This window comes from Gossypium arboreum, chromosome 3, assembly GCF_025698485.1.
Source record: "Gossypium arboreum isolate Shixiya-1 chromosome 3, ASM2569848v2, whole genome shotgun sequence".
Taxonomy (NCBI): domain Eukaryota; kingdom Viridiplantae; phylum Streptophyta; class Magnoliopsida; order Malvales; family Malvaceae; genus Gossypium; species Gossypium arboreum.
This window is the reverse complement of record NC_069072.1, coordinates 36623973-36647297: the sequence shown is the minus strand read 5'-3', so window position 1 is coordinate 36647297 and position 23325 is coordinate 36623973. Positions and strand designations below refer to the sequence as shown.

Here is a 23325-nt window from a genome sequence, read left to right as displayed (position 1 = left end):
AGCTGAAAGTTTTGGTTAAAAAATTTGAGGATCAAATTGATAGAATATGTAAGTATTGAGAATTAAATATGATATTATATTAACTAGAAAAAGACTTTTGTTATCAACTTAATGACGGATGACTAAAACATAAACAAATTCAAACATTAATGTCTACATTAAAAATTTTTAAAGTTGAGAAACTATAACAAAAACACGAACATAATTAATTTACTATTTGTATAATTTACCTAAACTTTTATATAAGTACATATTTATAAGTTACAAATAAAATAGGAATCAACCTTAAATCAAAATCATGCTCAAAAGTTAAAATAAAATAAGAGAAAATAATTTGAAATATCGAAATTTCAAAAAAAAAATGAACTTTTCCATTAAATAAAACTGAAAAGAAAAATTAAAAAAAAAATAAAAAATTTTCCAATTTTGCTTTTCTGGATGGAGACATTAGTAGGGGTAATTAAGAGCAGCTAAGAGGGTGGTGCCATCGTTTCCACTTTTTCCGTTTAGAGAGGAGAGGGGAGTAGTCTTTTTCTTTTTTTTGGATCAGACGGCAGGGAAGTGTTTTTAGAGAGGGGATGTGTTGAATCCGGATATTACGATAAGGTAGGTACTTAAAGCATTAGCAGTCATTTTGTCACTATTAATAATATATTATTCTATTATTATCAGTATACATGTAGCATTACAACCATGGACTCAAAAGGACGAAACATAAAAGTGATTGATGTAATTTGGCGAAATCTAATGACCTAAAATGTAAATTACATGAAGAATATATATTAATAAAGTTTCAAGTGAATTTTATATAAATACATGAGAAGGAGATAGCAAGCAGGTGATCTGAGTTGTAATAACATGGAGGAAGTGAAAGAGTATCTATACGTCTTACCGTCAAGAATGCTAGAGGAAATTAGCTCCAGTGAATCGGAGCCAGTGGATGCGGTCATCTTTGTTGGGATTTCTTTGGTATTAGGAATCGCTTCCAGGCATCTTCTTCGCGGCACCAGAGTTCCTTACACTGTCGCTTTGCTCATCATTGGCCTTGGTCTCGGCTCTCTCGGTTCGCCTCTTCCTTCCTTTACCACTTCTTATTTATCATAAGAAAATTTAAATTAGCAGCACAGGAGAAGTAGGATTATCCATTGGACTTTCATGGAGTTTTGACTTTTTATTTTTATTTTTATTTTTCTATTTCCAATATATCAAAATTTGTTAATTTCGTTGTTTTGATGCAAACTTCATTTGGTTTTTATAATCCCTTTGCCTCCAAAATAGATCATTAACTTGACTCATCTAAAGTCAATATTGTAAGTCACAAGATCTAAGCTAAGATTTTTCTTCTTTAGTTTTGCGAGAAAATTAGTTCTAATTTCTGGGCATTTCTTTCTATCTGCTTTTCTCTTCTAATATTACTTCGATTTTTGATCTTCTAAACCAATTTAAGTATACTGATATAAGTTCAACTTTGATACTTTGATACACTGACCGGAGTTTCCTTCTTAACTCGGTGAGTTAAGAGTTTACCCTCTTATTATTGTTATTATTATTATTAATTCTAAAAACTACACAAAAATTCATTCTTCTTCTCATAATATATATATTATTTCTATTATATACACACGCCACTTTAAAAATTAAAAAAATAAAAATAAAACAATGCAATTTAAAGGGTTAAGACATGCCACTCCACAAGCGAAACTGATTAGTGTATCCATTGTTTCGTTAATTTTTGAGAAATTATACATTATTGAAGTGATATATAATCCTAGAGTATATTTAGAAAAAGTGACCATAGCAGGGCTCAGCTTTACTTGTTAAAGTTAAAAATTTACAACGTCAAAAAAGAATTCATTCTTAATGTTTTAGCTATTCTGGATACAATCCAGCTGGTGGAGTTTAAGAATCCTGTCAGGTGGATGGGATAGTTTTCTTAATATATATTATATTCCATATTCCATTTCTGAATCTGAACTCTTTTAAGTGGATTTTTTTTTTGAAAGGCTTTTAAGTGGAAGTTAGTTTACAATTACCAGTGAAAATTGATTTCAGTTGGTAAGAAAGATAGCATAGCCATAAACAAGGTCTTAACTGGAATTATGATTTCATTCTTGATTAAAAGAAAAAAACTTGGCACCTGGTTCCAAGATACTGGAATTGGTGGCTCATTCAAGTTCACAAGAAACAATCTCAAGGTCATAATTTCTCTCTATATAGGTGTAATATGTATTTTTAATCGTTAGTGAATTTCTTTTCAACTTCTATCGCATTTTTTACTGCTGTTTCCTGGTTGTAAAGTTTTTATTGATCAATACGTGAGGATCAAGATATGGTCATACTAAATTGTTTGGTTGTTGCAAGTTTGTTGCTTTTTTTTCCTGTTCTTTAGAACATGGTCTTTTACCATTTCTTTTAGTTGTCCCTGGAAGTCATCTACTCAATGTCAATGTCGTTGATCCTTGCTTTGCAGAATATGGTACAAGTCATAAATTAGGAAGGATTGGTGATGGCATTCGACTTTGTAAGCTTTTTAACTTCATTTTATTCCCTTCCTTAGGCAAATTTAAGATAGTTTTGATCGGAAAAAGTACCTATATTTCATCAAGAATCAACAAATTTAAGGGTCTTACTTCTGATTTGCAGGGAACAACATTGATCCTGACCTTCTATTAGCTGTTTTTCTACCCGCATTACTTTTTGAGAGTGCATTTTCTATGGAAGTGCACCAGATAAAGGTCTGTATTTTCACCTTGGCTTATAAGTCATAAGAATTTCACTTTCACAGTTTTACTGAGGAAAGCATGCTTCTAAATACCAGTCATTTGAATTCTTTAATTCAAAAACCTCTGTTCTATCCAATTGGTATTTTGTGCTGACAAACCAACCAACTGATCCAGTCACACTGTTCTTTTCTCTATTTGATGAATGGTAGATTTGTTTGTCTTGTTTGCTAGTATTGTACCTGTTTGTGCTGGGTAGCACTGAGCGGTGTTATCCACTATAGGTAGATTTGGGGGTTTTAATGGCTTATTTTCAGGTTGATCTCTCAACCTTTAGCTAAGGGCTTTTAGTTGAATGTTCATTACCTTCTACACAAACTTGTTTTACAAGACACCTTATGTAAAATTTAAAAATTTGTAGCAGGTCTTCTCTGAAAGGAAGAATGTTAAGTGTTAATCCTCCTCCTTCTCTCCTATAGGTTATTTGTGCGAATCTAAGCATATTTTTTTCTACTATTTGGTTATTGATTGTCTTGCTTCATTTACCACCTTTTTTCCATGTTTCGGGCTTGGAGAGGGAATGGGGAGAGAGAAGAGGAGGAGAAAGGAAGGGGCATTTCTAACCCTCTATTCTTTTATGTTTACCTTCCTTCCCTTCAATCCCATTCTAGTAGTAGTCTTTATTCTTTCTTTAGTTTTCTTTCCCCCTTTGTCCGTGCCTGTCAACTGGTTTCAATTTTTGGTAACTACTTATGGTTTTAGGCTTGTTACTAGTTTCGAAGGTTTTTTTCTTCCCTCCTGTAATCCAACTCATTTGTTTGATTTTTAATTTCCCAAAGAAAGGAAAGATTACCAAACTTTTTCCTTTTACCTCAGCTGGTGTATGTTTGTAACATTTTTCTATCCTTTAGATTATGACTTAAAACCTTATTTCTTGAAAAGCTATGGTTTGGGTGTTAACAGAGGTGTATGGCACAAATGGTTCTGCTTGCTGGTCCTGGAGTTATTATTTCAACCTTCTGTCTTGGATTTGCTCTGAAGGTATTCCATCTTCTGTGCTTAGAAAATTGATTTTTTTAATTCTGTAGTTACATTAGCCATATTTACCTTGCAGATCACTTTTCCATATGAGTGGAACTGGAAAACATCACTGTTGCTTGGGGGACTTCTGAGTGCTACTGATCCTGTTGCTGTTGTGGCTTTGTTGAAGGAGCTTGGTGCTAGCAAAAAACTGAGCACCATAATTGAAGGAGAATCCTTAATGAATGATGGGTATTTAATTTAGAAATTTATCCTTTGATCTTTTAATTGTGCCGTATAAAACACTCCATGTTATTTGGTGCATCAGATTATTTGAAGCCAACATGTTGCTTAAATATATTAAATCTTCCAATGTCATTTCATGATTTTTTTCTTTTACATATGCTATAACTTTTTGTTAATTTGTGTGTGCAGGACAGCAATTGTGGTCTATCAGTTATTCTTTAAAATGGTAAATGGAGAGAGCTTTAGTTGGGATGCCATTATTGGATTTCTGGCCAAAGTCGCTCTTGGAGCGTAAGTATCCTTCATTTTCTCAAGCAACTATCACAGAGAGATTAAGATGTATAACGAATAAATAACTAAAGGGGAACTTTGTCACAGACAAGTCCTCTAAATGGTTCTCTCTGAGGCAATAGTCCTACTTGCCTTCAAGCTTGAAACCATTCACTCTGCAACAGTCATTTTTAGGAATCATCTCTGATTTTAGGACTCTACTCTTGGTTTCAGTGTCGGCCTTGGAATTGCTTTTGGGATAGCATCTGTTTTGTGGCTTGGATTTATTTTCAATGATACAGTGATTGAGATTACATTGACAGTTGCTGTGAGCTATGTTGTTTACTTCACTGTATGTTTCTCTCCTATCTTTTAGACACCTTTCTGAAAGGTTTTTCATCACATTGGCATTATTGCAATCTATTATAAACTTATAAATGATAATTAAAGGTTTCTTAAATAGGAACTTCAAATGATAATCCGGATTGAAGAGCTAAATCTTGAGTCTCAAAACCTGTTATCTCTATGTTCTGAAGCTTTTGGTTTCATTGAGCTGTTTGCTCCCTTCTTCCAATGTTATATTGTTATATAATTCAAAAACAAGTGAAACATATCAGGGTAAAACAGCATAAGAAACAATACAATCTCCAGTTGTTTCCAAGTCATGTCTTCATCTTCTAGGGAGTTCTACAGGAAGAAGTCTTTACTTTTTCTCAGTTGTAGTGTGCTAAAGTTTTAGCCATTAACAACTAAATTAGCATCATGATTTTGTATATTTGAGTTTAGAAACCACCTAATTATAACTGAGTCCAGTCTTGTTCATGACAAAGTTTTTTCATCAATTTATTTCTAATATATTTTCATAAGAAAGGTGCATCTTTTACATAATCAGTCTGAAAATATAGTCAAATGTAATAGCATATAGCATACAGTAATTTATCAACTTGAAAGAGCTCCATGGATGATAACTTAATGTGCATTTTATGTTATAGGGTCAAGAAGGTATTGAAGTTTCTGGTGTTTTGGCAGTGATGACTTTAGGAATGTAAGTAGAACAGCTCTACATGATTCCTTTCTAATTCAAGAAAACAAATCTCTTGAGGCTGTGATCTATGGACAGGTTTTATGCTGCTGTTGCGAAGACAGCCTTTAAGGGTGATGGTCAGCAGAGTTTGCATCACTTTTGGTATGCCTTTTGCCTTTCTAGTTTTGTGTAATATCCTCCTATCTTATTAATGATTTTGAAGGCATAAGTGGAGTATGCAGTCGTTTCTTGCATGCTTGAATTATTTTGTTGATGAAAAAAGAAAGGAAGAAAAGCCATTCACATAATGATGTGTACAGTGTCTACTGTGACTGCTAGGAATATGAGATGTCTTAGTGGATTTTGATGCATATAGGTTTATTTACATAGATGTAATGTATTAACTAAAATGAACTTCATGGGCATTTACCTTTAACTATGTTGTCATCTTTTCCTTTTCGTTCTTCAGGGAAATGGTTGCTTATATTGCAAATACATTAATTTTCATCTTGAGGTAAGGCCTTATTTAACCTTTATGGTCCTTTATCTTGTAACTTAGCTTATTTCTGATTTATATATATTATAAATTCTCAACCGCTTAAGTTCAAATGTATAATCTTCTAGAGTTGAGATTTGATATGTAGTTGCTTTGGAGCTTAGAAATGATTGAAACGAATAATAAGCCCTACAGGTGAGACCAAGTACAATTGAGGCATCATGCCTAAAGGTCTTAATTATCAGTGAAAACATTCAAGGTGATGGGTATACTGCTTACAGTACTAAATGGTTTTGCGAACATGTGTTCTTAAGAAACTATATCATAAGCTTTTTTAATGATCTGTTTCAGTAGATAAAAGACATCTTAAATATATTCATACTGCATGAAAATGTTTCCAAAAAGTATAAGCCATCAGTTTTACTCATCAGTGACATGAATAAAGCAGACTGGTTCGTTGATTGCAATGCCTCGAATATGTGGCAAAGGCATGTCTACACATTCTTAATGTTCTTCGTTAAGTTTGACCCAAAATAGAAATGGGTTTTATCTTAAAAGGAGGTTTTAGTTTTTTTGGATAATTGAAGTTGCAAGTTTTATCCCTGGTCACTAGAACTAAAAGTCCAACACTCTACCAATAGGCAGCATGACCATTTACCTTAGAACTAAAAGTCCAACACTCTACCAATAGGCAGCATGACTATTTGCCTTAGGAGGAGATTTCAATTGTGAATGCTAGAAATTTTTTATTTTGAAAAGGACGCCTTTGCTTATTTTAATTTTCTCTGTTAAATATAGAATTAAACAAAAAATATTTTTGTGATGTAAAAAATGGTTGGATGTCCCCATTTCACAAAGCATAAAAACTTTTATGTAGGAGAGTAGGTCAACTGATTGGATCTTCCAAATTTACTAGGAGATTTAATTGAGTTCTTTATCAATTATCATACCATAATTGCATAGAATTTGTCACTTGATTCTCGTTTGCTTGTATTTTTGTGTTCCTTTTTGGCCAATACACTTGTATCTTTTATTTAATCTCTGATATCATGACAGCAATCAAGGTAACTAATAGAGTTGATATTAAAATCAGACTAGCAAACAGACTTTTATTCCCCTAACTGTTTTAGAAAGGGTGCAAAAAAAAAAAATTTTCTTAATTACTTTCTTTGAATTAATGAATTATGACATTTTTGAAAGTTTCCAAGAGAGCTTTTAATAAAACTGTTCTATTATTATTAACTAAAGAACTGAACTTAAATAGAGAAAACAATCCTAATTCTAAATGGGACAATAGTTCCCTTATTCTAATAAACTACTAAAAGATAAAATAAAAATATTCTTAGAATATGAATAAAATTTATCTTCCTAAATAAGATTTATCTACCTAAATAAATTTAAAATATATACATATTTCAACACCCTCCCTCAAGTTGGTGCATATATATCAATCATGGCCAACTTGCTTACAAGAAAATCAAAACTTGTCTTAGAGAGTCATTCGGTGAGTATGTCAGCGATCTGATGTTTTGAAGGAACAAACGGCATGCACACTTGGCCTTCTTCAATCTTCTCCTTGATAAAGTGTCTATCAATCTCAACATGTTTAGTTCTGTCATGTTGGACTGGGTTGTGAGCAATACTAATGGCAACTTTTCCATCACAGTACAACTTCATTGGTGAAGTTATTGGTTTCCTCAGCTCTTCCATAATTCTTTTTAACCACATCATTTCACAAATGCCTTGAGCCATTGATTTAAACTCAGCTTTTGCACTACTTCTTGCTACAACACTTTGTTTTTTGCTTCGCCAAGTCACAAGGTTTTTCCAAACAAATGTACAGTATCTTGATGTAGATCTTCTATCTGTTATTGAGCCTGCCCAATCTGCATCTGTATAAGCTTCAATTCCTCTTTGTTCGGATTTCTTGAAGAATAAGCCCTTTCCAGGTGAACTGTTCAAGTATCTTAGAATTCGAAACACTGCTTCTTCATGTTCCTCTATTGGAGAGTGCATAAATTGACTCACTAAGCTCACTGCAAAAGCTATGTCTGGCATTGTATGTGATAAGTAAATTAACTTACCAACTAATCTTTGGTTCGAAACACTGCTTCTTCATATTCCTCCATTGGAGAGTGCATAAATTGACTCACTAAGCTCACTGCAAAAGCTATGTTTGGCATTGTATGTGATAAGTAAATTAACTTACCAACTAATCTTTGGTACTGCCCTTTATCAACTAATCCACCTTCTTTATTTCCAAGTTTTACATTTGGATCAATTGGTGTGTCAACTGGGCGACAACCACTCATCCCAGCCTCTATTAAAAGATCAATCACATATGTTAAGAACAGGCTTTTTCTATTCCATTTTATTTATAAGACATTACATAAATATTTATACACATAGTAAGCCTAACTTAGGAAACTCTATACTAGGAAACAGACTAACTCTAGGGATGCTGTCTAAAAAAACAGCCTTAAAGTTAGGGATAGTAATCAATAAAATATTTACGAATCCTATCGATACACTTAAATATTCCTTAATTAGTAAACTGTAATCGACACTCCCCTCAAGTCGGGAAGTGGATATCATCCATTCTCGACTTGCTTACTAGTTTTGAAACAACTTTCCGAGACAACCCTTTGGTAAGTATGTCGCTAGTTGACCATCGGTGGACACAAATGGAGTGCAAATTAAGCCCTTGTCCAATTTTTCCTTTATAAAATGTCATCAACCTCAACGTGCTTCGCATACGATCATGTTGAACTAGATTATGTGCAATATTGATAGCAGACTTATTATCACAATACAACTTCATTGGACCTTCCCACTTGATCTTCAAATCTTCCAAAATAATTTTTAGCCATAATAGCTCACAAATTCCAAGAGCCATCACGCTAAATTCAGCTTCGCACTAGATCTAGCCACAACATTCATTTTTTACTCCTCCAAGTCACAAGATTGCCTCCTAGGAAAGTACAATAGCCGAGGTTGATCTTCTATCAACCATAGACCTCGCATAATCTGCATCGAGATAGGCTTCAAGGGTTAAATTCTCCTCTTTTAAATAGGATTCCTTTACTGGCGTGCCCTTTAAATCTTGTAGAATTTGATACACACTCTAAGATGTGATTCTTTGGGGTTGTGCATAACCGACTTACAACACCGATTGCATAGGCAATATCCGGTGCAGTATGAGACAAGTAAATGAGCTTCCCATAAGTTTTGATATGAACTTTTATCAACTGCTGCATCTTCTAGTGCATCTCCAAGTCTGTGATTCATCTCTATGGGTGTGTCTGCTGGTTTACATCCCAACTTGCCTCTCGTCAACAAATCAACTATGTATTTTTTTGAGATATGAAGATTCCCTCCAGAGTGTGCCACTTCAATACCAAGGAAATATTTTAACTTTCCGAGCTCTTTGACTTCAAATTCTTTTACTAGGCATTTCTTTAAATTCTCTATTCCTTCCAAGTCATCACCGATCACTATAATGTCATCTACATAGACTAATAAAGCAGTCACTCCCCCGAAGATGAGTGTTTTACAAGCAGTGTGATTTCCTTGACTCTGTTTATACCCCAACTTGAGCATTACTTTGGTAAATCTTCCAAACCAAGCCCTCATGATTGTTTTAGTCCGTACAAAGCCTTTTTAGTCGCAAACTACATCTCTGTATTTGGACCGAATCACGTGGAACATCCATATAGACTTCCTCCTCAAGATCACCATGTAAAAGGCGTTTTTATGTCAAATTGCTGTAATTTCCAGCCTCGGTTGGCGACTAGTGACAACAACACTCTCACAGTGTTCATCTTTGCAACAGGGCAAATGTCTCAAGTTAGTCTACTCCATACATTTGAGTGTACCCTTTAGCAACCAATCTTGCTTTGTACCTCTCCAAAGAACCATCGATTTATACTTCTTTGTGTACACCTAGCGACATCCCACTGGTTTCTTTCCTCTCTGTAATTTCACCAAGTCCCATGTCTTATTTTTTCAAGAGCTTCCATTTCAACCTTCATGGCATTTTTTCAATTCTCATCTTCTAATGCCTCGGATACTGCTTTTGGGAATGGAGATAGAATTTAGGCTAGTAAGAAAGGCTTTGTGGTTATGGGACAAATTTTGTAAGACAAAAATAAGTACAAGGGATGTTTTGTATGTGCTCTAATCCCTTTTCTAATAGCAATGGGAAATTCATCTAAATTTTCAATAGTTTCATAGTAGGTTCAGCAATTACCTCGGGTTGTATAGGAGAAGAAGATGATTGAACTTGCACTGGTGCCTTCTTCCTTGAGTAAACCAAGAAAGGACGAGTAGTGTCCGAATCCTTCTTTGTGATTTGGGTGTATTAGGCTCTGTTCAAAGTTCTTTGGACAGGAGCTGGAATGTGAGTGTTTGGTTCTTTGGACGGGAGCTGGAATGTGAGTGTTTGGTTCTTCGGACGATGAGTGGAATGTCAAGAAGAAAGAATTCTCTGTCCTTATCTTACGTGAATAAGATCTCCACTTGAAGATAAGGACGAGTAAAGAAGTTCTCTTGTTCGCAAAAGTAACATCCACGATACATAAAATTTTTTTGTGGTGGATGATAGCATTTGTACCCTTTTGAGTGGAAGAATAACCGAGAAAGACACACTTGACACTCGTGGATCAAATTTTCCTCTATTTTGAGAATGTACATGTACAAAGGCAACACAACCAAATATTTTGGGAGGAAGGTTACTTGAAGTACTAAAATCAGGAAAGAATTTTGCTAGAACTTGCATAGGACTTTGAGATTCAAGGACTTTTGTAGGCAATCTATTTATCATATGAGTAGCAGTTAAAACAGCCTCCCCAGTATTGTTTAGGGACATTTTTTTGGAACAATAAGGCTCTTGTAATAGCTAAAATGTGACCATTTTTTCTTTCGGCAACACCATTTTGTTGGGGTGTGCTAACACAAGATGACTCATGTATAATGCCTCTTTCTTGGAAATATGGTGAGAGAAACCGATTGAAATAGTCCTTGGCATTGTCGACCTAAACCTTTTATTTCACTCCAAATTGTGTTTTGATCATGTTGTAAAAGATTGGAAAGACAGACCTTACATCGATTTGCTTTTAAAAGAAATATCCAAGACACACGGTACAATCATCAATAAAGGATACAAACCACGAGCCCCGAAATATTTGAAATAGTGGATGGTCCCCAAACATCACTATGAATAAGAGTAAAAGGAGCGGATGTTCTTTTATTGCTTACTAGGAAAAGAGGAATGCGTATATGTTTTGCAAGTTCACAGACATCACAATGGAATTTTTCAATAGTTAATCCTTTGAACAATGAAGGAAACATAATTTTAAGGACTCTAAACGATGGATGACCAAGGCGGAGGTGATGGAGCTAAATTTGGTTTTATTGGTTTTAATAGATTCGGATATGAAAGATAATGGTGAGGAATTGAGCACTAACTTCTCCAATGGATTCCTCAAGATAGTATAGGCCATTTACTTCCTTAGCATGTCCAATCATCCTCCTCGTATTCTGCTCCTAAAAAGGACATCGATTGTGATAGAAAATCACACTACAGTTAGAGTCTTTAGTAATTCTTTGGATGGATAGAAGATTGGTAAATAGTTTTGGAACATGAAGGACATTTTTAAGAGTAAGGGTTTTGTTTATAAGAATATCACCACGACCATACTTGTGATCACAGAACCATCGACTCTTGTTATCTTTCTACTACTAGGGCAAGGTGTATATGAAACAAATTTTTGTGAGAGTGGGTCATGTGGTGCAGAGCTCTGAGTCAATGACCCAAGAATTTTTTTGGGTATATCCGAGATTTTAGAATTTTGAGAAGAGGATATACCGAAAAACCAAACCACTAGTATCTATTGAAGGAGATTTTTCCAATGATCCCATCAGATTCTTCAACTTCTCAATTTCTTCTTTCTTGGACTCAACAGATGATTCTTGAGAATTCCCTTCTCCGGTGTTCTTTGGTTTGTGATTTCACCATGTTTCTTTTGATCAAATTCTACAGGCTTGAGGGTTGATCGGGAATGAGAAGAAGTTGCGAAAAAGAAAAAAATCCGAATTTGAGCTAAAAACTGGCTCGATACCATGTTAAGAACAGGCTTTTTCTATTCCATTTTATTTATAAGACATTACATAAATATTTATACACATAGTAAGCCTAACTTAGGAAACTCTATACTAGGAAGCAGATTAACTCTAGGGATGCTGTCTAAATAAACGACCTTAAAGTTAGGGATAGTAATCAGTAAAATATTTACAGAATCCTATCTGATACACTTAAATATTCATTAATTAGTAAACTGTAATCTGATAACATATTTTCTCTGAGAGACCACAAGACCTTTCTTTGATCGAGTAACTTCCATTCCAAGAAAGTATTTCAAAGGATCCAGGTCTTTGATCTCAAACTCCAATGCTAGATGCTCCTTGAGACGTGTTATTTCATCCACATCATCTCCTGTAAGAATGATATCATCGACATAAACTATAATAATTGCTATTTTACCTTTTTGCGAATGCCGATAGAACATTGTGTGATCAACTTGCCCTTGTGAGTAACCTTATTTTTTAACAACTTGAGTGAACCGTTCAAACCAAGCTCGAGGAGACTGCTTGAAACTATACAAAGATTTCTTGAGTTTACATACTCGAGTTCCAAATTTTTCTTCAAAACCTGGAGGAGGATCCATGTAAATTTCTTCTTCAAGTTTCCCATTTAGGAAAACATTCTTCACATCTAGCTGCTGTAAAGACCAATCAAGATTAACAGCAATTGAAAAAAGAACTCTAAAGGAATTTAGTTTGGCTACTGGAGCAAATGTTTCAAGATAATCTATCCCGTATATTTGAGTGTACCCTTTAGCCACCAACCGGGCTTTGTATCTATCTAAAGATTCATCTGATTTGAATTTGGTTGTGAACACCCATTTACAGCCCACTGTTTTTTTACCTACAGGTAATTCCATTGTTTCCCATGTACCTGTTTTTTCAAGAGCGCGCATCTCCTCTAAAATAGCCTCCTTCTACTCAGGAACCTGTAAAGCATCTTTCACATTTTTTGGTGTTTTTACAGTATCGAGACACGAAACAAAGGTTGAGAATGTTGAAAACAAGGCTTTATAGGATACAAAGTTAGACATGGGATATTTGACAATATTTCTAACACCTTTTCTTTTGGCAATTGAAATATCTAAATCAGAAAATTCATTGGCTGGATGATGAGCTTTACCTGGACTTTTGATAGGATCTTGCGGGTCGGATTCTTGGTGATGAATCTGGTGGATTCCACTTTCTTGATTTCGATTTCTTCTTGAGTAAACAATTAACTCATTTATTTGTTCTTTATTCTCATGATCAGACTCTACACCTTCATACTCCTTTTCATTAAACATTAACATCATTAATTTCTGTGTTAATCATAAATTCGCCTTCCCCATTATTAGAATCTCTATGTTGTATATTTCTAGTCTTTTCTTGATCAATTATAGAATCTTCCTTAGTATAATTCCCTCCCTGAAGATTAGAATCAAAATAAGATTGTGTTTCAACAAATGTGACATCCATGGTAACAATAATCTTCCTATCAATTGAATCATAACATTTGTAACCCTTTTTATTAGAAGCATAGCCAACAAAGACACATTTTGTTGCTCTAGGATCTAGTTTAAAGACATATTTTGTTGCTCTAGGATCTAGTTTACCCTGGTTGTGAAGATGAACAAAAACACTACACCCAAAAACTTGGAAGGATAAATCTGTGATTAATTTAGAGTTAGGAAAGTTATCTTTAAAGAGACGAAAAGGGGTTTTATAGTTTAGAGTTTTACTGGGCATTCTATTAATAAGATATATAGTTGTTAACAAGGCTTCCCCCCAAAGATAACGTGGTACCTGACTAGTGAACATCAAGGCTCTAGTTACTTCCAAAAGATGTCGGTTTTTTCTTTCTGCAATCCCATTTTGTTGTGGTGTATTTGTACAAGAACTTTGGTGGACTATTCCATGTTTGGTTAAGAAAACACCTAATTGGTCACTAAAAAATTCCCGACCATTGTCAGTCCGAAATACTTCTATTTTCACACCAAATTGTGTTTCCACCATAGCATAAAAAGACTGAAACACATTTTTAACTTCAGACTTATCTTTTAATAAAACACCAACAAATTCGAGTATGATCATCAATAAATGTGACAAAATAACGTTTTCCTAAAAAAGTTGAGACTCTTGAAGGTCCCCAAACATCACTATGAATTAACGAAAAAGTTTGGAGGCTTTATATTTTTGAGGTGGAAAGAATGACCGATGATGTTTAGCCAATTCACAAAATTCACAATGATATGAAGGAGGACTTTTATTTTTAAATAGATTAGGTAACAAATATCTTAAATAGTAAAAATTAGGATGTCCAAGCCTATAATGCCAAATCATAACCTTATCAAAATTAGAAACAGAATTTAAACATAAAGTAGTTGTTGGTTGACTTAGATGGTCGGCTTCAAGAAAGTAAATTCCACCAAATTTTTTAGCATTGCCAATCATCCTCCCTGAGACCATATCCTGAAATTTACACATAGAGGAGTCAAATATAACATGACAATTTGAGGACTGGGATAATTTACTGACCGATATGAGATTACAAGCTAGATTTGGCACATGTAAAACATCATGTAAAACCAAGGAAGACGAAATTTTAACAGTGCCTTTCCCAGCTATTGCCGAGAGGGACCCATCTGCTACTTTGATCTTTTTGTTTCCTGCGCAAGGTGTGTAAGTTAAAAAAAGAAAATGACTACTAGTCATGTGATCACTAGTTCCAGAATTAACGATCCATGTGTTTGTTTTATAAGGCTTGACACTGAGAAAAATAGAAAAATCAGTACCTGGTTGGGCAAAAGAGGAAGAAGGATTATTGGATGAGTTAGGAATAGAAGAATTCATCCGAAATTGTGGTGATTGAAAAAATTTGTGTAGATGCTCTAATTGTTCCTTAGTGAATGGAGACACTTCCAGAGAACTTTGGCCCTCATAATTTAGTTGCTTGGAAAGCTCTGCTATCCCCTGATTGTGAACCACGACCATTGCCACTCTTTTTCCTTCTATTTGTTGGTTTCCTATGGAGCTTTCAACACGTTTCTCGAGTGTGCCAATATTTTTTGCAGTGATCGCACCAAGGTTTAACCATGATGTTACTAGATATTTAACCTAGCTTAGATGCCATGAAAGTTTTCAAGAGAGAAGCGTGGTGGGCCCATAACCCAGAGGTCCCAGGATTGAAACCTGGCTTTGATACCATGAAAGTTTCCAAGAGAGCTTTTAATAAAACTGTTCTATTAATATTAACTAAAGAACTGAACTTAAATAGAGAAAACAGTCCTAATCCTAAATGGGAAAATAGTTCCCTTATTCTAATAAACTACTAAAACATAAGGGAAAATAGTTTCCTTATTCTAATAAACTATTAAAAGATAAAATAAAAATATTCCTAAAATATGAATAAAATTTATCTACCTAAATAAATTTAAAATATATACATATTTCAACAATTTTGAGTGATGAAAATATCTTCCATTGATAAGATACTTGTTTTTTCTGTTGCTTTTGCAGTGGAGTTGTTATAGCTGAAGGCATTCTTGGCAATGATAAGATATTTCAGAACAATGGTACTGCTCACTTTTGGTTGGTGTTTCTAAAATTGGATGCTAGAGTATAGTTAATTTCTTTACATGTTTAGAGCAATAAGCTCTCCGCAAAAAGTGATTGAAAACAAAAACGAGCGTGGTAAAGGATATATTTAATGAGCTAAGAAATTCACTATGTGGGACAAAATGAGTTTCTAAAAATTTAATATTAGGCTTAATTTCAGTACCTCTTTTAGCAATAAGCATGCCAGAAAAAGTTATTTAAAAAGGATCCTGCTAAAAGATATATAGAACTAAGAGAGTGACAAAACAACATGGTATTAACTTAGAGATCTTTTGGATTAGTTTATGATACTTGTTAGTTTAAAGGCACTATGATTTGGGATAAATCATATATTACACTATAAAAGAAAGCACATTAAGCTCTATCAAGTTGGCACTATCTGGCACCCAATGCTGCTTTGAACACTATTATTTTTTATTTTTATCTTTTTAATATGGAAAGGAGTAATATCACTGTATTTGAAAAAAATTCAGTTAACCATCTTCCAATTTATTTTCTCTAGTTAATCGCACTTAACTATTGGAGTAAAGAAAGTTTTATATTTCTTACAGCTCTATGCTCTTTATCATCTTCTCTCAAAAAATCTTGTTCATTCTCTTCATCTTATGTTTTTTCTAAAGTATACAAGGTTCCATAACTCTCATCGTTCCTCTTTATGTCTACCCAATGAAACAACTTTTGGGTCGTGGAAAAATCATAAATCTGTTTTTGTTTCAGGAAATTCATGGGGTTATCTGATTCTTCTGTACATCTTTGTCCAAGTATCACGTTGCATTGTTGTTGGAGTATTATATCCATTCTTACGATATTTTGGATATGGTTTGGATTTAAAGGAGGCTGCCATCCTAATATGGTCGGGGCTCCGGGGAGCTGTTGCATTATCACTTTCTCTCTCTGTTAAGGCAAGTTTGCATGGATTATCTCCTACATGTTTACGTAGTTATATTTTACATGAACTCAACTTCTTGATGGCTGATTATAATGCTTAGGATTTTATTGAATGTAAAATTTTGTGGCTTTAAATTTGCACATCTCTTGATTATGTTTCGTTGTAATTTTTTAAAGGCCAACATGCCGGCTAGTATTGAAACTCTTGTATGTTTTCTTTAAGATCTTCATATAGCATAGCTTTCAATTCTAAGAAATTAATTGGCCAAAAGCGAGCTCTATAACACATCCTTCTCAGTGTATAAAGCAAACAAAATGCTACATCATCTGCATGCATTGTGATGATTACTATATTACTATATTATATTAAGATATTTTTTATGGTTTAATACTGATTTAAATTTATTTTGGTTGAATTCTTGATTGTGTTTAGCGTTCCAGTGGCGGCTCATTTAATCTCAGCTCTGAAACTGGAAGCCGGGTGAGTTTTTGCGACATGCTTCCTGGTCATATCGTAATGCTTCATCAATATATATCTGGAAAATCACATTGATATTATTAATTTACTGCAGTTCATTTTCTTCACCGGTGGAATTGTATTCCTGACACTTATTGTGAATGGATCAACCACACAGTTCATTTTAAATTTTCTGGGTCTGGATAAACTATCAGCAGCCAAGGTAATTGCTCACTTACTTCCATGAATATTTTAAATCCACCCCTCCCACATGGTGTGGCGGTTGCTTAATATTTAAAAGATTCTAATTTTGTATTGCATGATTTTGATGGATAGGTTTGATCTTTTTGAATTCTGCTTTTGACTGAAATCCTGTGGGAATAATCTGGGCTAGTAAATGGATAAATATTTAAATCTTTTTCAAAATCGTGTTATTGAGCATCCAACCCAAAACCAACTTGCAATGGTTAAAGGGATCCAACCTGAACATTTGACGAAGCATCTAATGTAAAATCAATTGGAAATAGAAAGAGCAGTCAGAGTTGAATAATTTGCTACATCAAACTCAATACTTAACTCTTCTGGGGGTAATACAACTTGAATATATTATGCTGAAAATTTTCAATTGCAGCTCTAATGGTTTATAAGGGTGACGGTGTTATTTTGTCGAATCAATAAACCTTTTGATAATTTTGACTGAGACGTAGTCAACGATAAAGATTATTAAAATGGTGTAACATTGCTAAAGATAAAAATTGGAAAGAAATAAAAGGTCAAAATTTGCTATTAGTCCCTGTACTCTGGATAAGTTGTGGATTTAGTCTCTATACTTCTCGAATTTTGAAATTTTAGTCCTGACCAAATGGTGCCAATCAAATCTATTTGGTTAAATTATATTATTAGTCTTGTGCTACGCGTAAAGTTGTAGATTTAGTCCATGTTCTCCAAGTGGATCATTCATAGTCACTACGTTTCTCAAATTTCAAAATTTCAGTTTTAATTCAAATAATAGTCGTTAAATCCATTCATTGACTTTTTGTGAGTAATATGTGAAAATAGCAAGCTCAGATGACATTACACATGCAATTATAAATTTGCCACATCGAAAGTTAAAAATAACATAACTTAATTTAATGAATTTGATAGCTGCTATTTGGTGAGAACTAAAGTTTTAAAATCTGAAAAGTACAAGGATTGGGAATGACCAAATTAAAGTACAAGCACTAAATTCATAACTTACACATTGTACAGGGACTATATCAGAATCTAACCAAAAAAATATGCACTTTTCCTGAATGGTGCATCTAGAAATGTTTCTGAAAATTGAAAATAAGTACAATATGTACTTATTTCAAATTTACTTATCATATCATGTTAAACTCATGTTAGACAGAATAATAAGAAAATGTATAAGGTGCATCTTTTGGGGACATGTTCATTACGGATATTATTGTGTTAAAAGAACTTCCCTATATTTTCCTTCCAAGGTATTTTGTCTGAGTTTGGATTAGTCTACTTAATTTAAGTTTCTGCTTCTTTTTTTTTTTTGTGTGTGTGTGTGTGTTGGGGGGGTTAGAAGGACATTGTTTCTTTTTTTTTTTTTGTCTTTTCCGTTACTTTTGTTGTAAGATCCCATTTTCTGTTTTGCGTTTATATTTGCTTCTACAGAAGCGTATACTAGACTACACAAAGTATGAAATGTTGAACAAAGCATTCGAGGCTTTTGAAGACCTCGTAGATGATGAGGAACTTGGACCTGCTGATTGGCCTACAGTAAAGAGATACATTACAAGCTTAAACGATTTGGAGGGGGACCGTGTGCATCCTCATACTGAATCTGAAGCTGATAATGACCTGGACCCTTCAAACTTGAAAGATATAAGAATACGACTTTTAAATGGTAAAAACCTCACATTCTTTTAGTCTTGCTGCACAATTTTCTATTATTCATTTACTGATTGCCAGTGCAATCATGCTTTTTGTTCCTGTCATTGATGCATTAATCCTCTTAAAGCTGGGTTACTCTGTCAAGAGCGTGAACTCTAATCCTGGCACTTTTCTCCTTTGTATCTTCGTCTTTTTCTTCACTTTTTAATGATACCAGATTTTAGATGTTCTTTGCGTAGATGCTATGGGTTGATGTGTTGTTCTTATATAGCATCCATGTACAGAGATTTTTTGTGCTTTCAATCACGGATGTGTTGCCAATCAGTTTTATTTCTTAACTCCCTACTGAAATTTCATGTTTATAAACTACCGGGATCTTCTAGCATTCTCAAAGAGGATTTCTCTGATCACTCTGTTCTGAGAACTATGGTGTAACTGTCTCTGATCACTCCAGGATCTTAGATTGCATTTAATTATTGCCTTGAAATGGAAAACCCTGCTACCATGCTCTTCAATATTGAACTTCGATTCAATTCATATGGAAATGTTGCTTAATGGTTTGTGGCTAATTTGAGAATTGAACATTCTTGAAACAGGTGTCCAGGCAGCATACTGGGGAATGCTTGATGAAGGTAGAATTGCACAAAGCACAGCAAATCTGTTGATGCAATCTGTAGATGAAGCTGTTGATGCGGCATCTCATGAACCTTTATGTGATTGGAAGGGCTTAAAATCTAATGTGCAGTTCCCGAATTATTACAAGTTTCTTCAGAGAAGCATGTTCCCACAAAAACTGATTACATTTTTCACTGTGGAAAGGCTGGAAAATGGGTGTTGTATTTGTGCTGCATTTCTTCGAGCTCATAGAATAGCACGACGGCAACTTCATGAATTTATAGGTAATAATCTTCCCATGACGTATCACATTGGCTTTCTTTTCAGTTTTCTCATAATTTCTTTCTGTATATTTGGTTTACTTGAAACATAGGCTTCCAGCTTCCAATCCTTATCTTTTTTAAAAATACATATTTTACATATTGCATGCCTAATTGTTATATACATGCCAAGATCTTGTACAGAATCTAATTCTCATGGCTTTAATCTATTGTTTAAGATGTTTATGGACATTTTTGAGAAAGAAGTGAGCCAAAATGAAAAACAAATCATTTTGTGAATGTTTGGTTTTCAAAGGAAAAACTCCTGTACGTTGCCTTAATCTCCACCAGAAAATGGTCATGAAATAAATGAAATATAGTTACGAGGAACACAAATATTATCAATGAACTTATACAAGAATATAGGAGATATCCGCTTACAAGATAGGTTTGCCTCATTAGAATTGAGGTACAATTGATGTTTCCTGAAAAGGTGCACTTGGAAGTTGGGCACAGTTCTGTCTTTCGATTTCTGTTTTAAAGCATTTTTTTTCCTTGCCTTTGTTCCTTAGAACTGAAATCTGATCTTTCCATTACTATGAGAAAGCTGGGTGGTACATTTATATGAAAGCAGCATTTCATGAACAAAAAACCCTATATCCATGAAAGAATTTCCTTCTTTAAATAAGTTTTCTTTCTCTATTGACAATATGATCACTAGAGTAATCCAATCTTTTGAAACAAGTTTATTTCTTATAAATTCACTTCTATTTAGGTGACAGTGTAGTTGCTTCTACTGTAATTGCTGAAAGTGAAGCTGAAGGAGAAGAGGCGAGGAAGTTTCTGGAAGATGTCCGTATAACTTTTCCTCAGGTTTGTAAACCAATTGTATTTATCCAATACCCTTTCTCATCTCAATTTCCTTTTTTCTTCTTTTAGTGAGAGCATTTTTAGATTACTGAGATGACTATAATATTTAGTAGTCAGTACTTTAGGTTTATTAAGCTGTTTTAAAAACATGTTCAGGTTTTACGTGTTGTGAAAACAAGACAAGTGACCTACTCAGTACTGAACCATCTGATTGATTATTTACATAACCTCGAGAAGGCGGGGTTACTGGAAGAAAAAGAGATGCTTCATCTTCATGATGCTGTCCAGGTAGCTTTCTGTGATCATTGGCAAATTGCATGTTGAGGTGGTTTGTTCCTTTGATATTGTGTTACACTAATACAATATTATGTTTTTCCCTTCTTTTTTTTCTGCAGACTGACTTGAAGAGGCTCTTAAGGAATCCTCCATTAGTAAAGATTCCAAAAATAAATGATATTATAAGTGCTCATCCTTTTCTAGGTGCCCTTCCTTCTAGTGTCCGCGAATCACTAGAATGTTCTACAAAAGAAAAAATGAAAACACGTGGTATGACACTTTACAAAGAGGGCTCTAGACCAAATGGTATTTGGCTTATTTCAAATGGTGTTGTCAAGGTACCTAAATATTTATGCATGCAAGACAAAGCTTGTGAAATCTTATTAAATATATAACTTCAGTTTTTTTCTTCTAAACATTTCTCGAGTTAAACATTGTCATTTGGCAGTGGAAGAGTAAGAGCATACGAAACAAGCACTCAATGCATCCAACTTTTACTCATGGGAGTACGTTGGGCTTGTATGAAGTATTGGTTGGAAAACCATACATCTGCGACATGGTCTCAGATTCCATGGTTCTCTGTTTTTTTATTGAAAGTGACAGAATTCTTTCAATGCTAAGGTCGGATCCTGCACTAGAAGATTTTCTGTGGCAGGTAAAATTGTTGCTTATAATTTGGCTATTGAATTCTCATAACTTTAGCTTACAAGTGTGAAGGTCAACAATCTGCGGTGTCATTTGAATTGTGGTTAATGGAGCTCTCTGTTTCCGTTTTTCTGCCGTCCCAGGAAAGTGCTATTGTACTTGCCAAACTCTTGTTTCCTCAAATATTTGAGAAAATAGCGCTGCATGATTTGAGAGCTCTTGTGGCAGAAAGGTCATCAATGAAAACATACATTACAGGGGAATCAATAGAAGTGTGTCACCAATCTGTCGGCTTCATGTTGGAAGGGTTCATCAAGCCCTCACATGCTGAAGGCGAACTCATCAAATCACCAGCAGTTCTTTTGCCTTCACAAGGGAATCAAAGTTTCTTTCATGCAGATAAGTCAGGTGACTTCATCATCTTTATAATTAAACTGTGTCCTTAAGGGCCCATTTGTTTCGTGGAAAATAATTTCCAGCAGTCATTTTCCACAAAGCAAACTGACCCTTAATCCTTATCTTTTTCCTTTGGTATCACCTTCTGTCCTTTGCTTCCTTCTCTCCTAGACCTGTTATTGAGCATGATTATTAGTATTGGGTAAGGCCTGCCTAGTACCCTGTTTGCTTTATATTAGGTGGAGTGGCCTAACTTTAATATAAGACGATAGAAAACCCTATATTTAGCAGATGGGATTTCAATTACTATGAGACCACAACCCCTTATGTGAGGTTAATTGGGCCAAAATGGAACTTGATTGCAGTTTCATAAACCAAGCATTATATATGCTCCTTTTTTGCTCTAGAGAATCAAGTTGACTACTGATGTTTCATGAAAACAGGTTCTACAACAGCCAGTTTTTCTCATCAGCGATCCGGGTATCTACTTGAGACAAGAGGAAGCGTAATATACCAAGTTGAGACCAGAGCAAGAGTAATTATATTTGATATTGCAACACTTGAAGGCAATAGGGTTTTGCGGAACAATTCATCTTCATTTAACCTTTCACATAGATCTTTAACTAGAGAACATGGAGGTCTTATGAGTTGGCCCGAACATTTCTTTAGGGGAAGACAACATACACAAAATCATGACGCAACTGATCAACAAGTAAACAGATTGTCAGCAAGAGCCATGCAGTTAAGCATATTTGGCAGTAAGGTATGTCGAGTCAAAGAATTGATTACTATTACCACACAGAACGCTTCTGTTTTTGGATCTAACTGCATTCTTTTATGTTACCATGAAAAGGTAAATTTGCCACAGCGTAGCTGGAGTTTATCAAGGATGAATCAGTGTCAGCCAATAAACAACCCGTCATATAATAGATTTCTTTCATTCCCTGGCCATCTACTGGTCTCTGCCGGATCAGAAGGAGCTTCCACTATGAGGAAGAATAACAAAGAAGCTGGAAAGATAACAAGGCGAGTACCCTCAGCACAAGCGAAGAAGATGGACACGAAAGAGGGTCACGTAAATGATGATTCAAGTGATGAATCTGGCGGTGAGGATGAGATCCTGGTAAGAATCGATTCGCCTAGTGTACTATCATTCCACCAGACTTCTTAAAGGTTTGTCTACATCCTACCTATTCATGGCTGTGATTTCTTGTCCCACTGTTGTATCACTATAGGATTGCTTATGGTGTCTTTTTATGTGTAGCATAATATCTGTAGTTTGGTTATGAATAAAAGCTTGGTTTAATTCATGCACCAAAGAAAGAAAAAAGAGAAGCTTGGTTTAATTCGACTCATCTCGTTTTTCCATTCAACTTTTATTAGTTAACAAGTCTTTGTTTTAGAAAAGAGGGAGCTCAATTTCTGTATCAATCCTGAAACTATGGATTTTTCATTAATTATTGAATTAAATGTTTGGATTTGTGAAATTTATACTTGGATGATTAAATCAAAATTTT

At 34.4% G+C, this 23325-nt stretch overlaps 1 protein-coding gene across 2 annotated transcripts; it reads left to right on the top strand.

Annotated features, from left to right (window-relative positions):
- The first annotated feature begins 414 nt into the window (after window positions 1-414).
- LOC108489137 (sodium/hydrogen exchanger 8) lies at window positions 415-23295 on the top strand. Of its 2 annotated transcripts, XM_017793439.2 has the most exons (23): window positions 415-1063; window positions 2471-2521; window positions 2644-2735; window positions 3684-3761; window positions 3835-3992; window positions 4176-4277; window positions 4491-4608; window positions 5249-5301; window positions 5377-5442; window positions 5750-5794; window positions 15416-15471; window positions 16232-16416; window positions 16836-16883; window positions 16975-17082; window positions 18528-18759; window positions 19343-19645; window positions 20397-20494; window positions 20648-20779; window positions 20887-21105; window positions 21216-21422; window positions 21556-21820; window positions 22252-22571; window positions 22662-23295. In XM_017793439.2, exons 1-23 carry the CDS (start codon window positions 859-861, stop codon window positions 22977-22979), a joined length of 3459 nt encoding a protein of 1152 aa, XP_017648928.1. In that variant the 5' UTR covers window positions 415-858; the 3' UTR covers window positions 22980-23295. The 2 variants fall into 2 exon arrangements, with proteins under 2 accessions (XP_017648928.1, XP_052881610.1); XM_053025650.1 differs by lacking the exons at window positions 415-1063; window positions 2471-2521; window positions 2644-2735; window positions 3684-3761 and having other exon boundaries at window positions 3879-3992; window positions 4181-4277.
- The last annotated feature ends 30 nt before the right edge of the window (window positions 23296-23325 follow it).

What these genes read in the sequence shown, in the direction of transcription:
- LOC108489137 (XM_017793439.2), top strand. Translation starts at nt 859, where the DNA reads ATGGAGGAAGTGAAAGAGTATCTATACGTCTTACCGTCAAGAATGCTA. An exon ending in GCAGTGATGACTTTAGGAAT is followed by an intron (nt 5,302 to 5,376) that starts GTAAGTAGAACA and finishes ATCTATGGACAG; the next exon opens with GTTTTATGCTGCTGTTGCGA. An exon ending in CACTTTCTCTCTCTGTTAAG is followed by an intron (nt 16,417 to 16,835) that starts GCAAGTTTGCAT and finishes GATTGTGTTTAG; the next exon opens with CGTTCCAGTGGCGGCTCATT.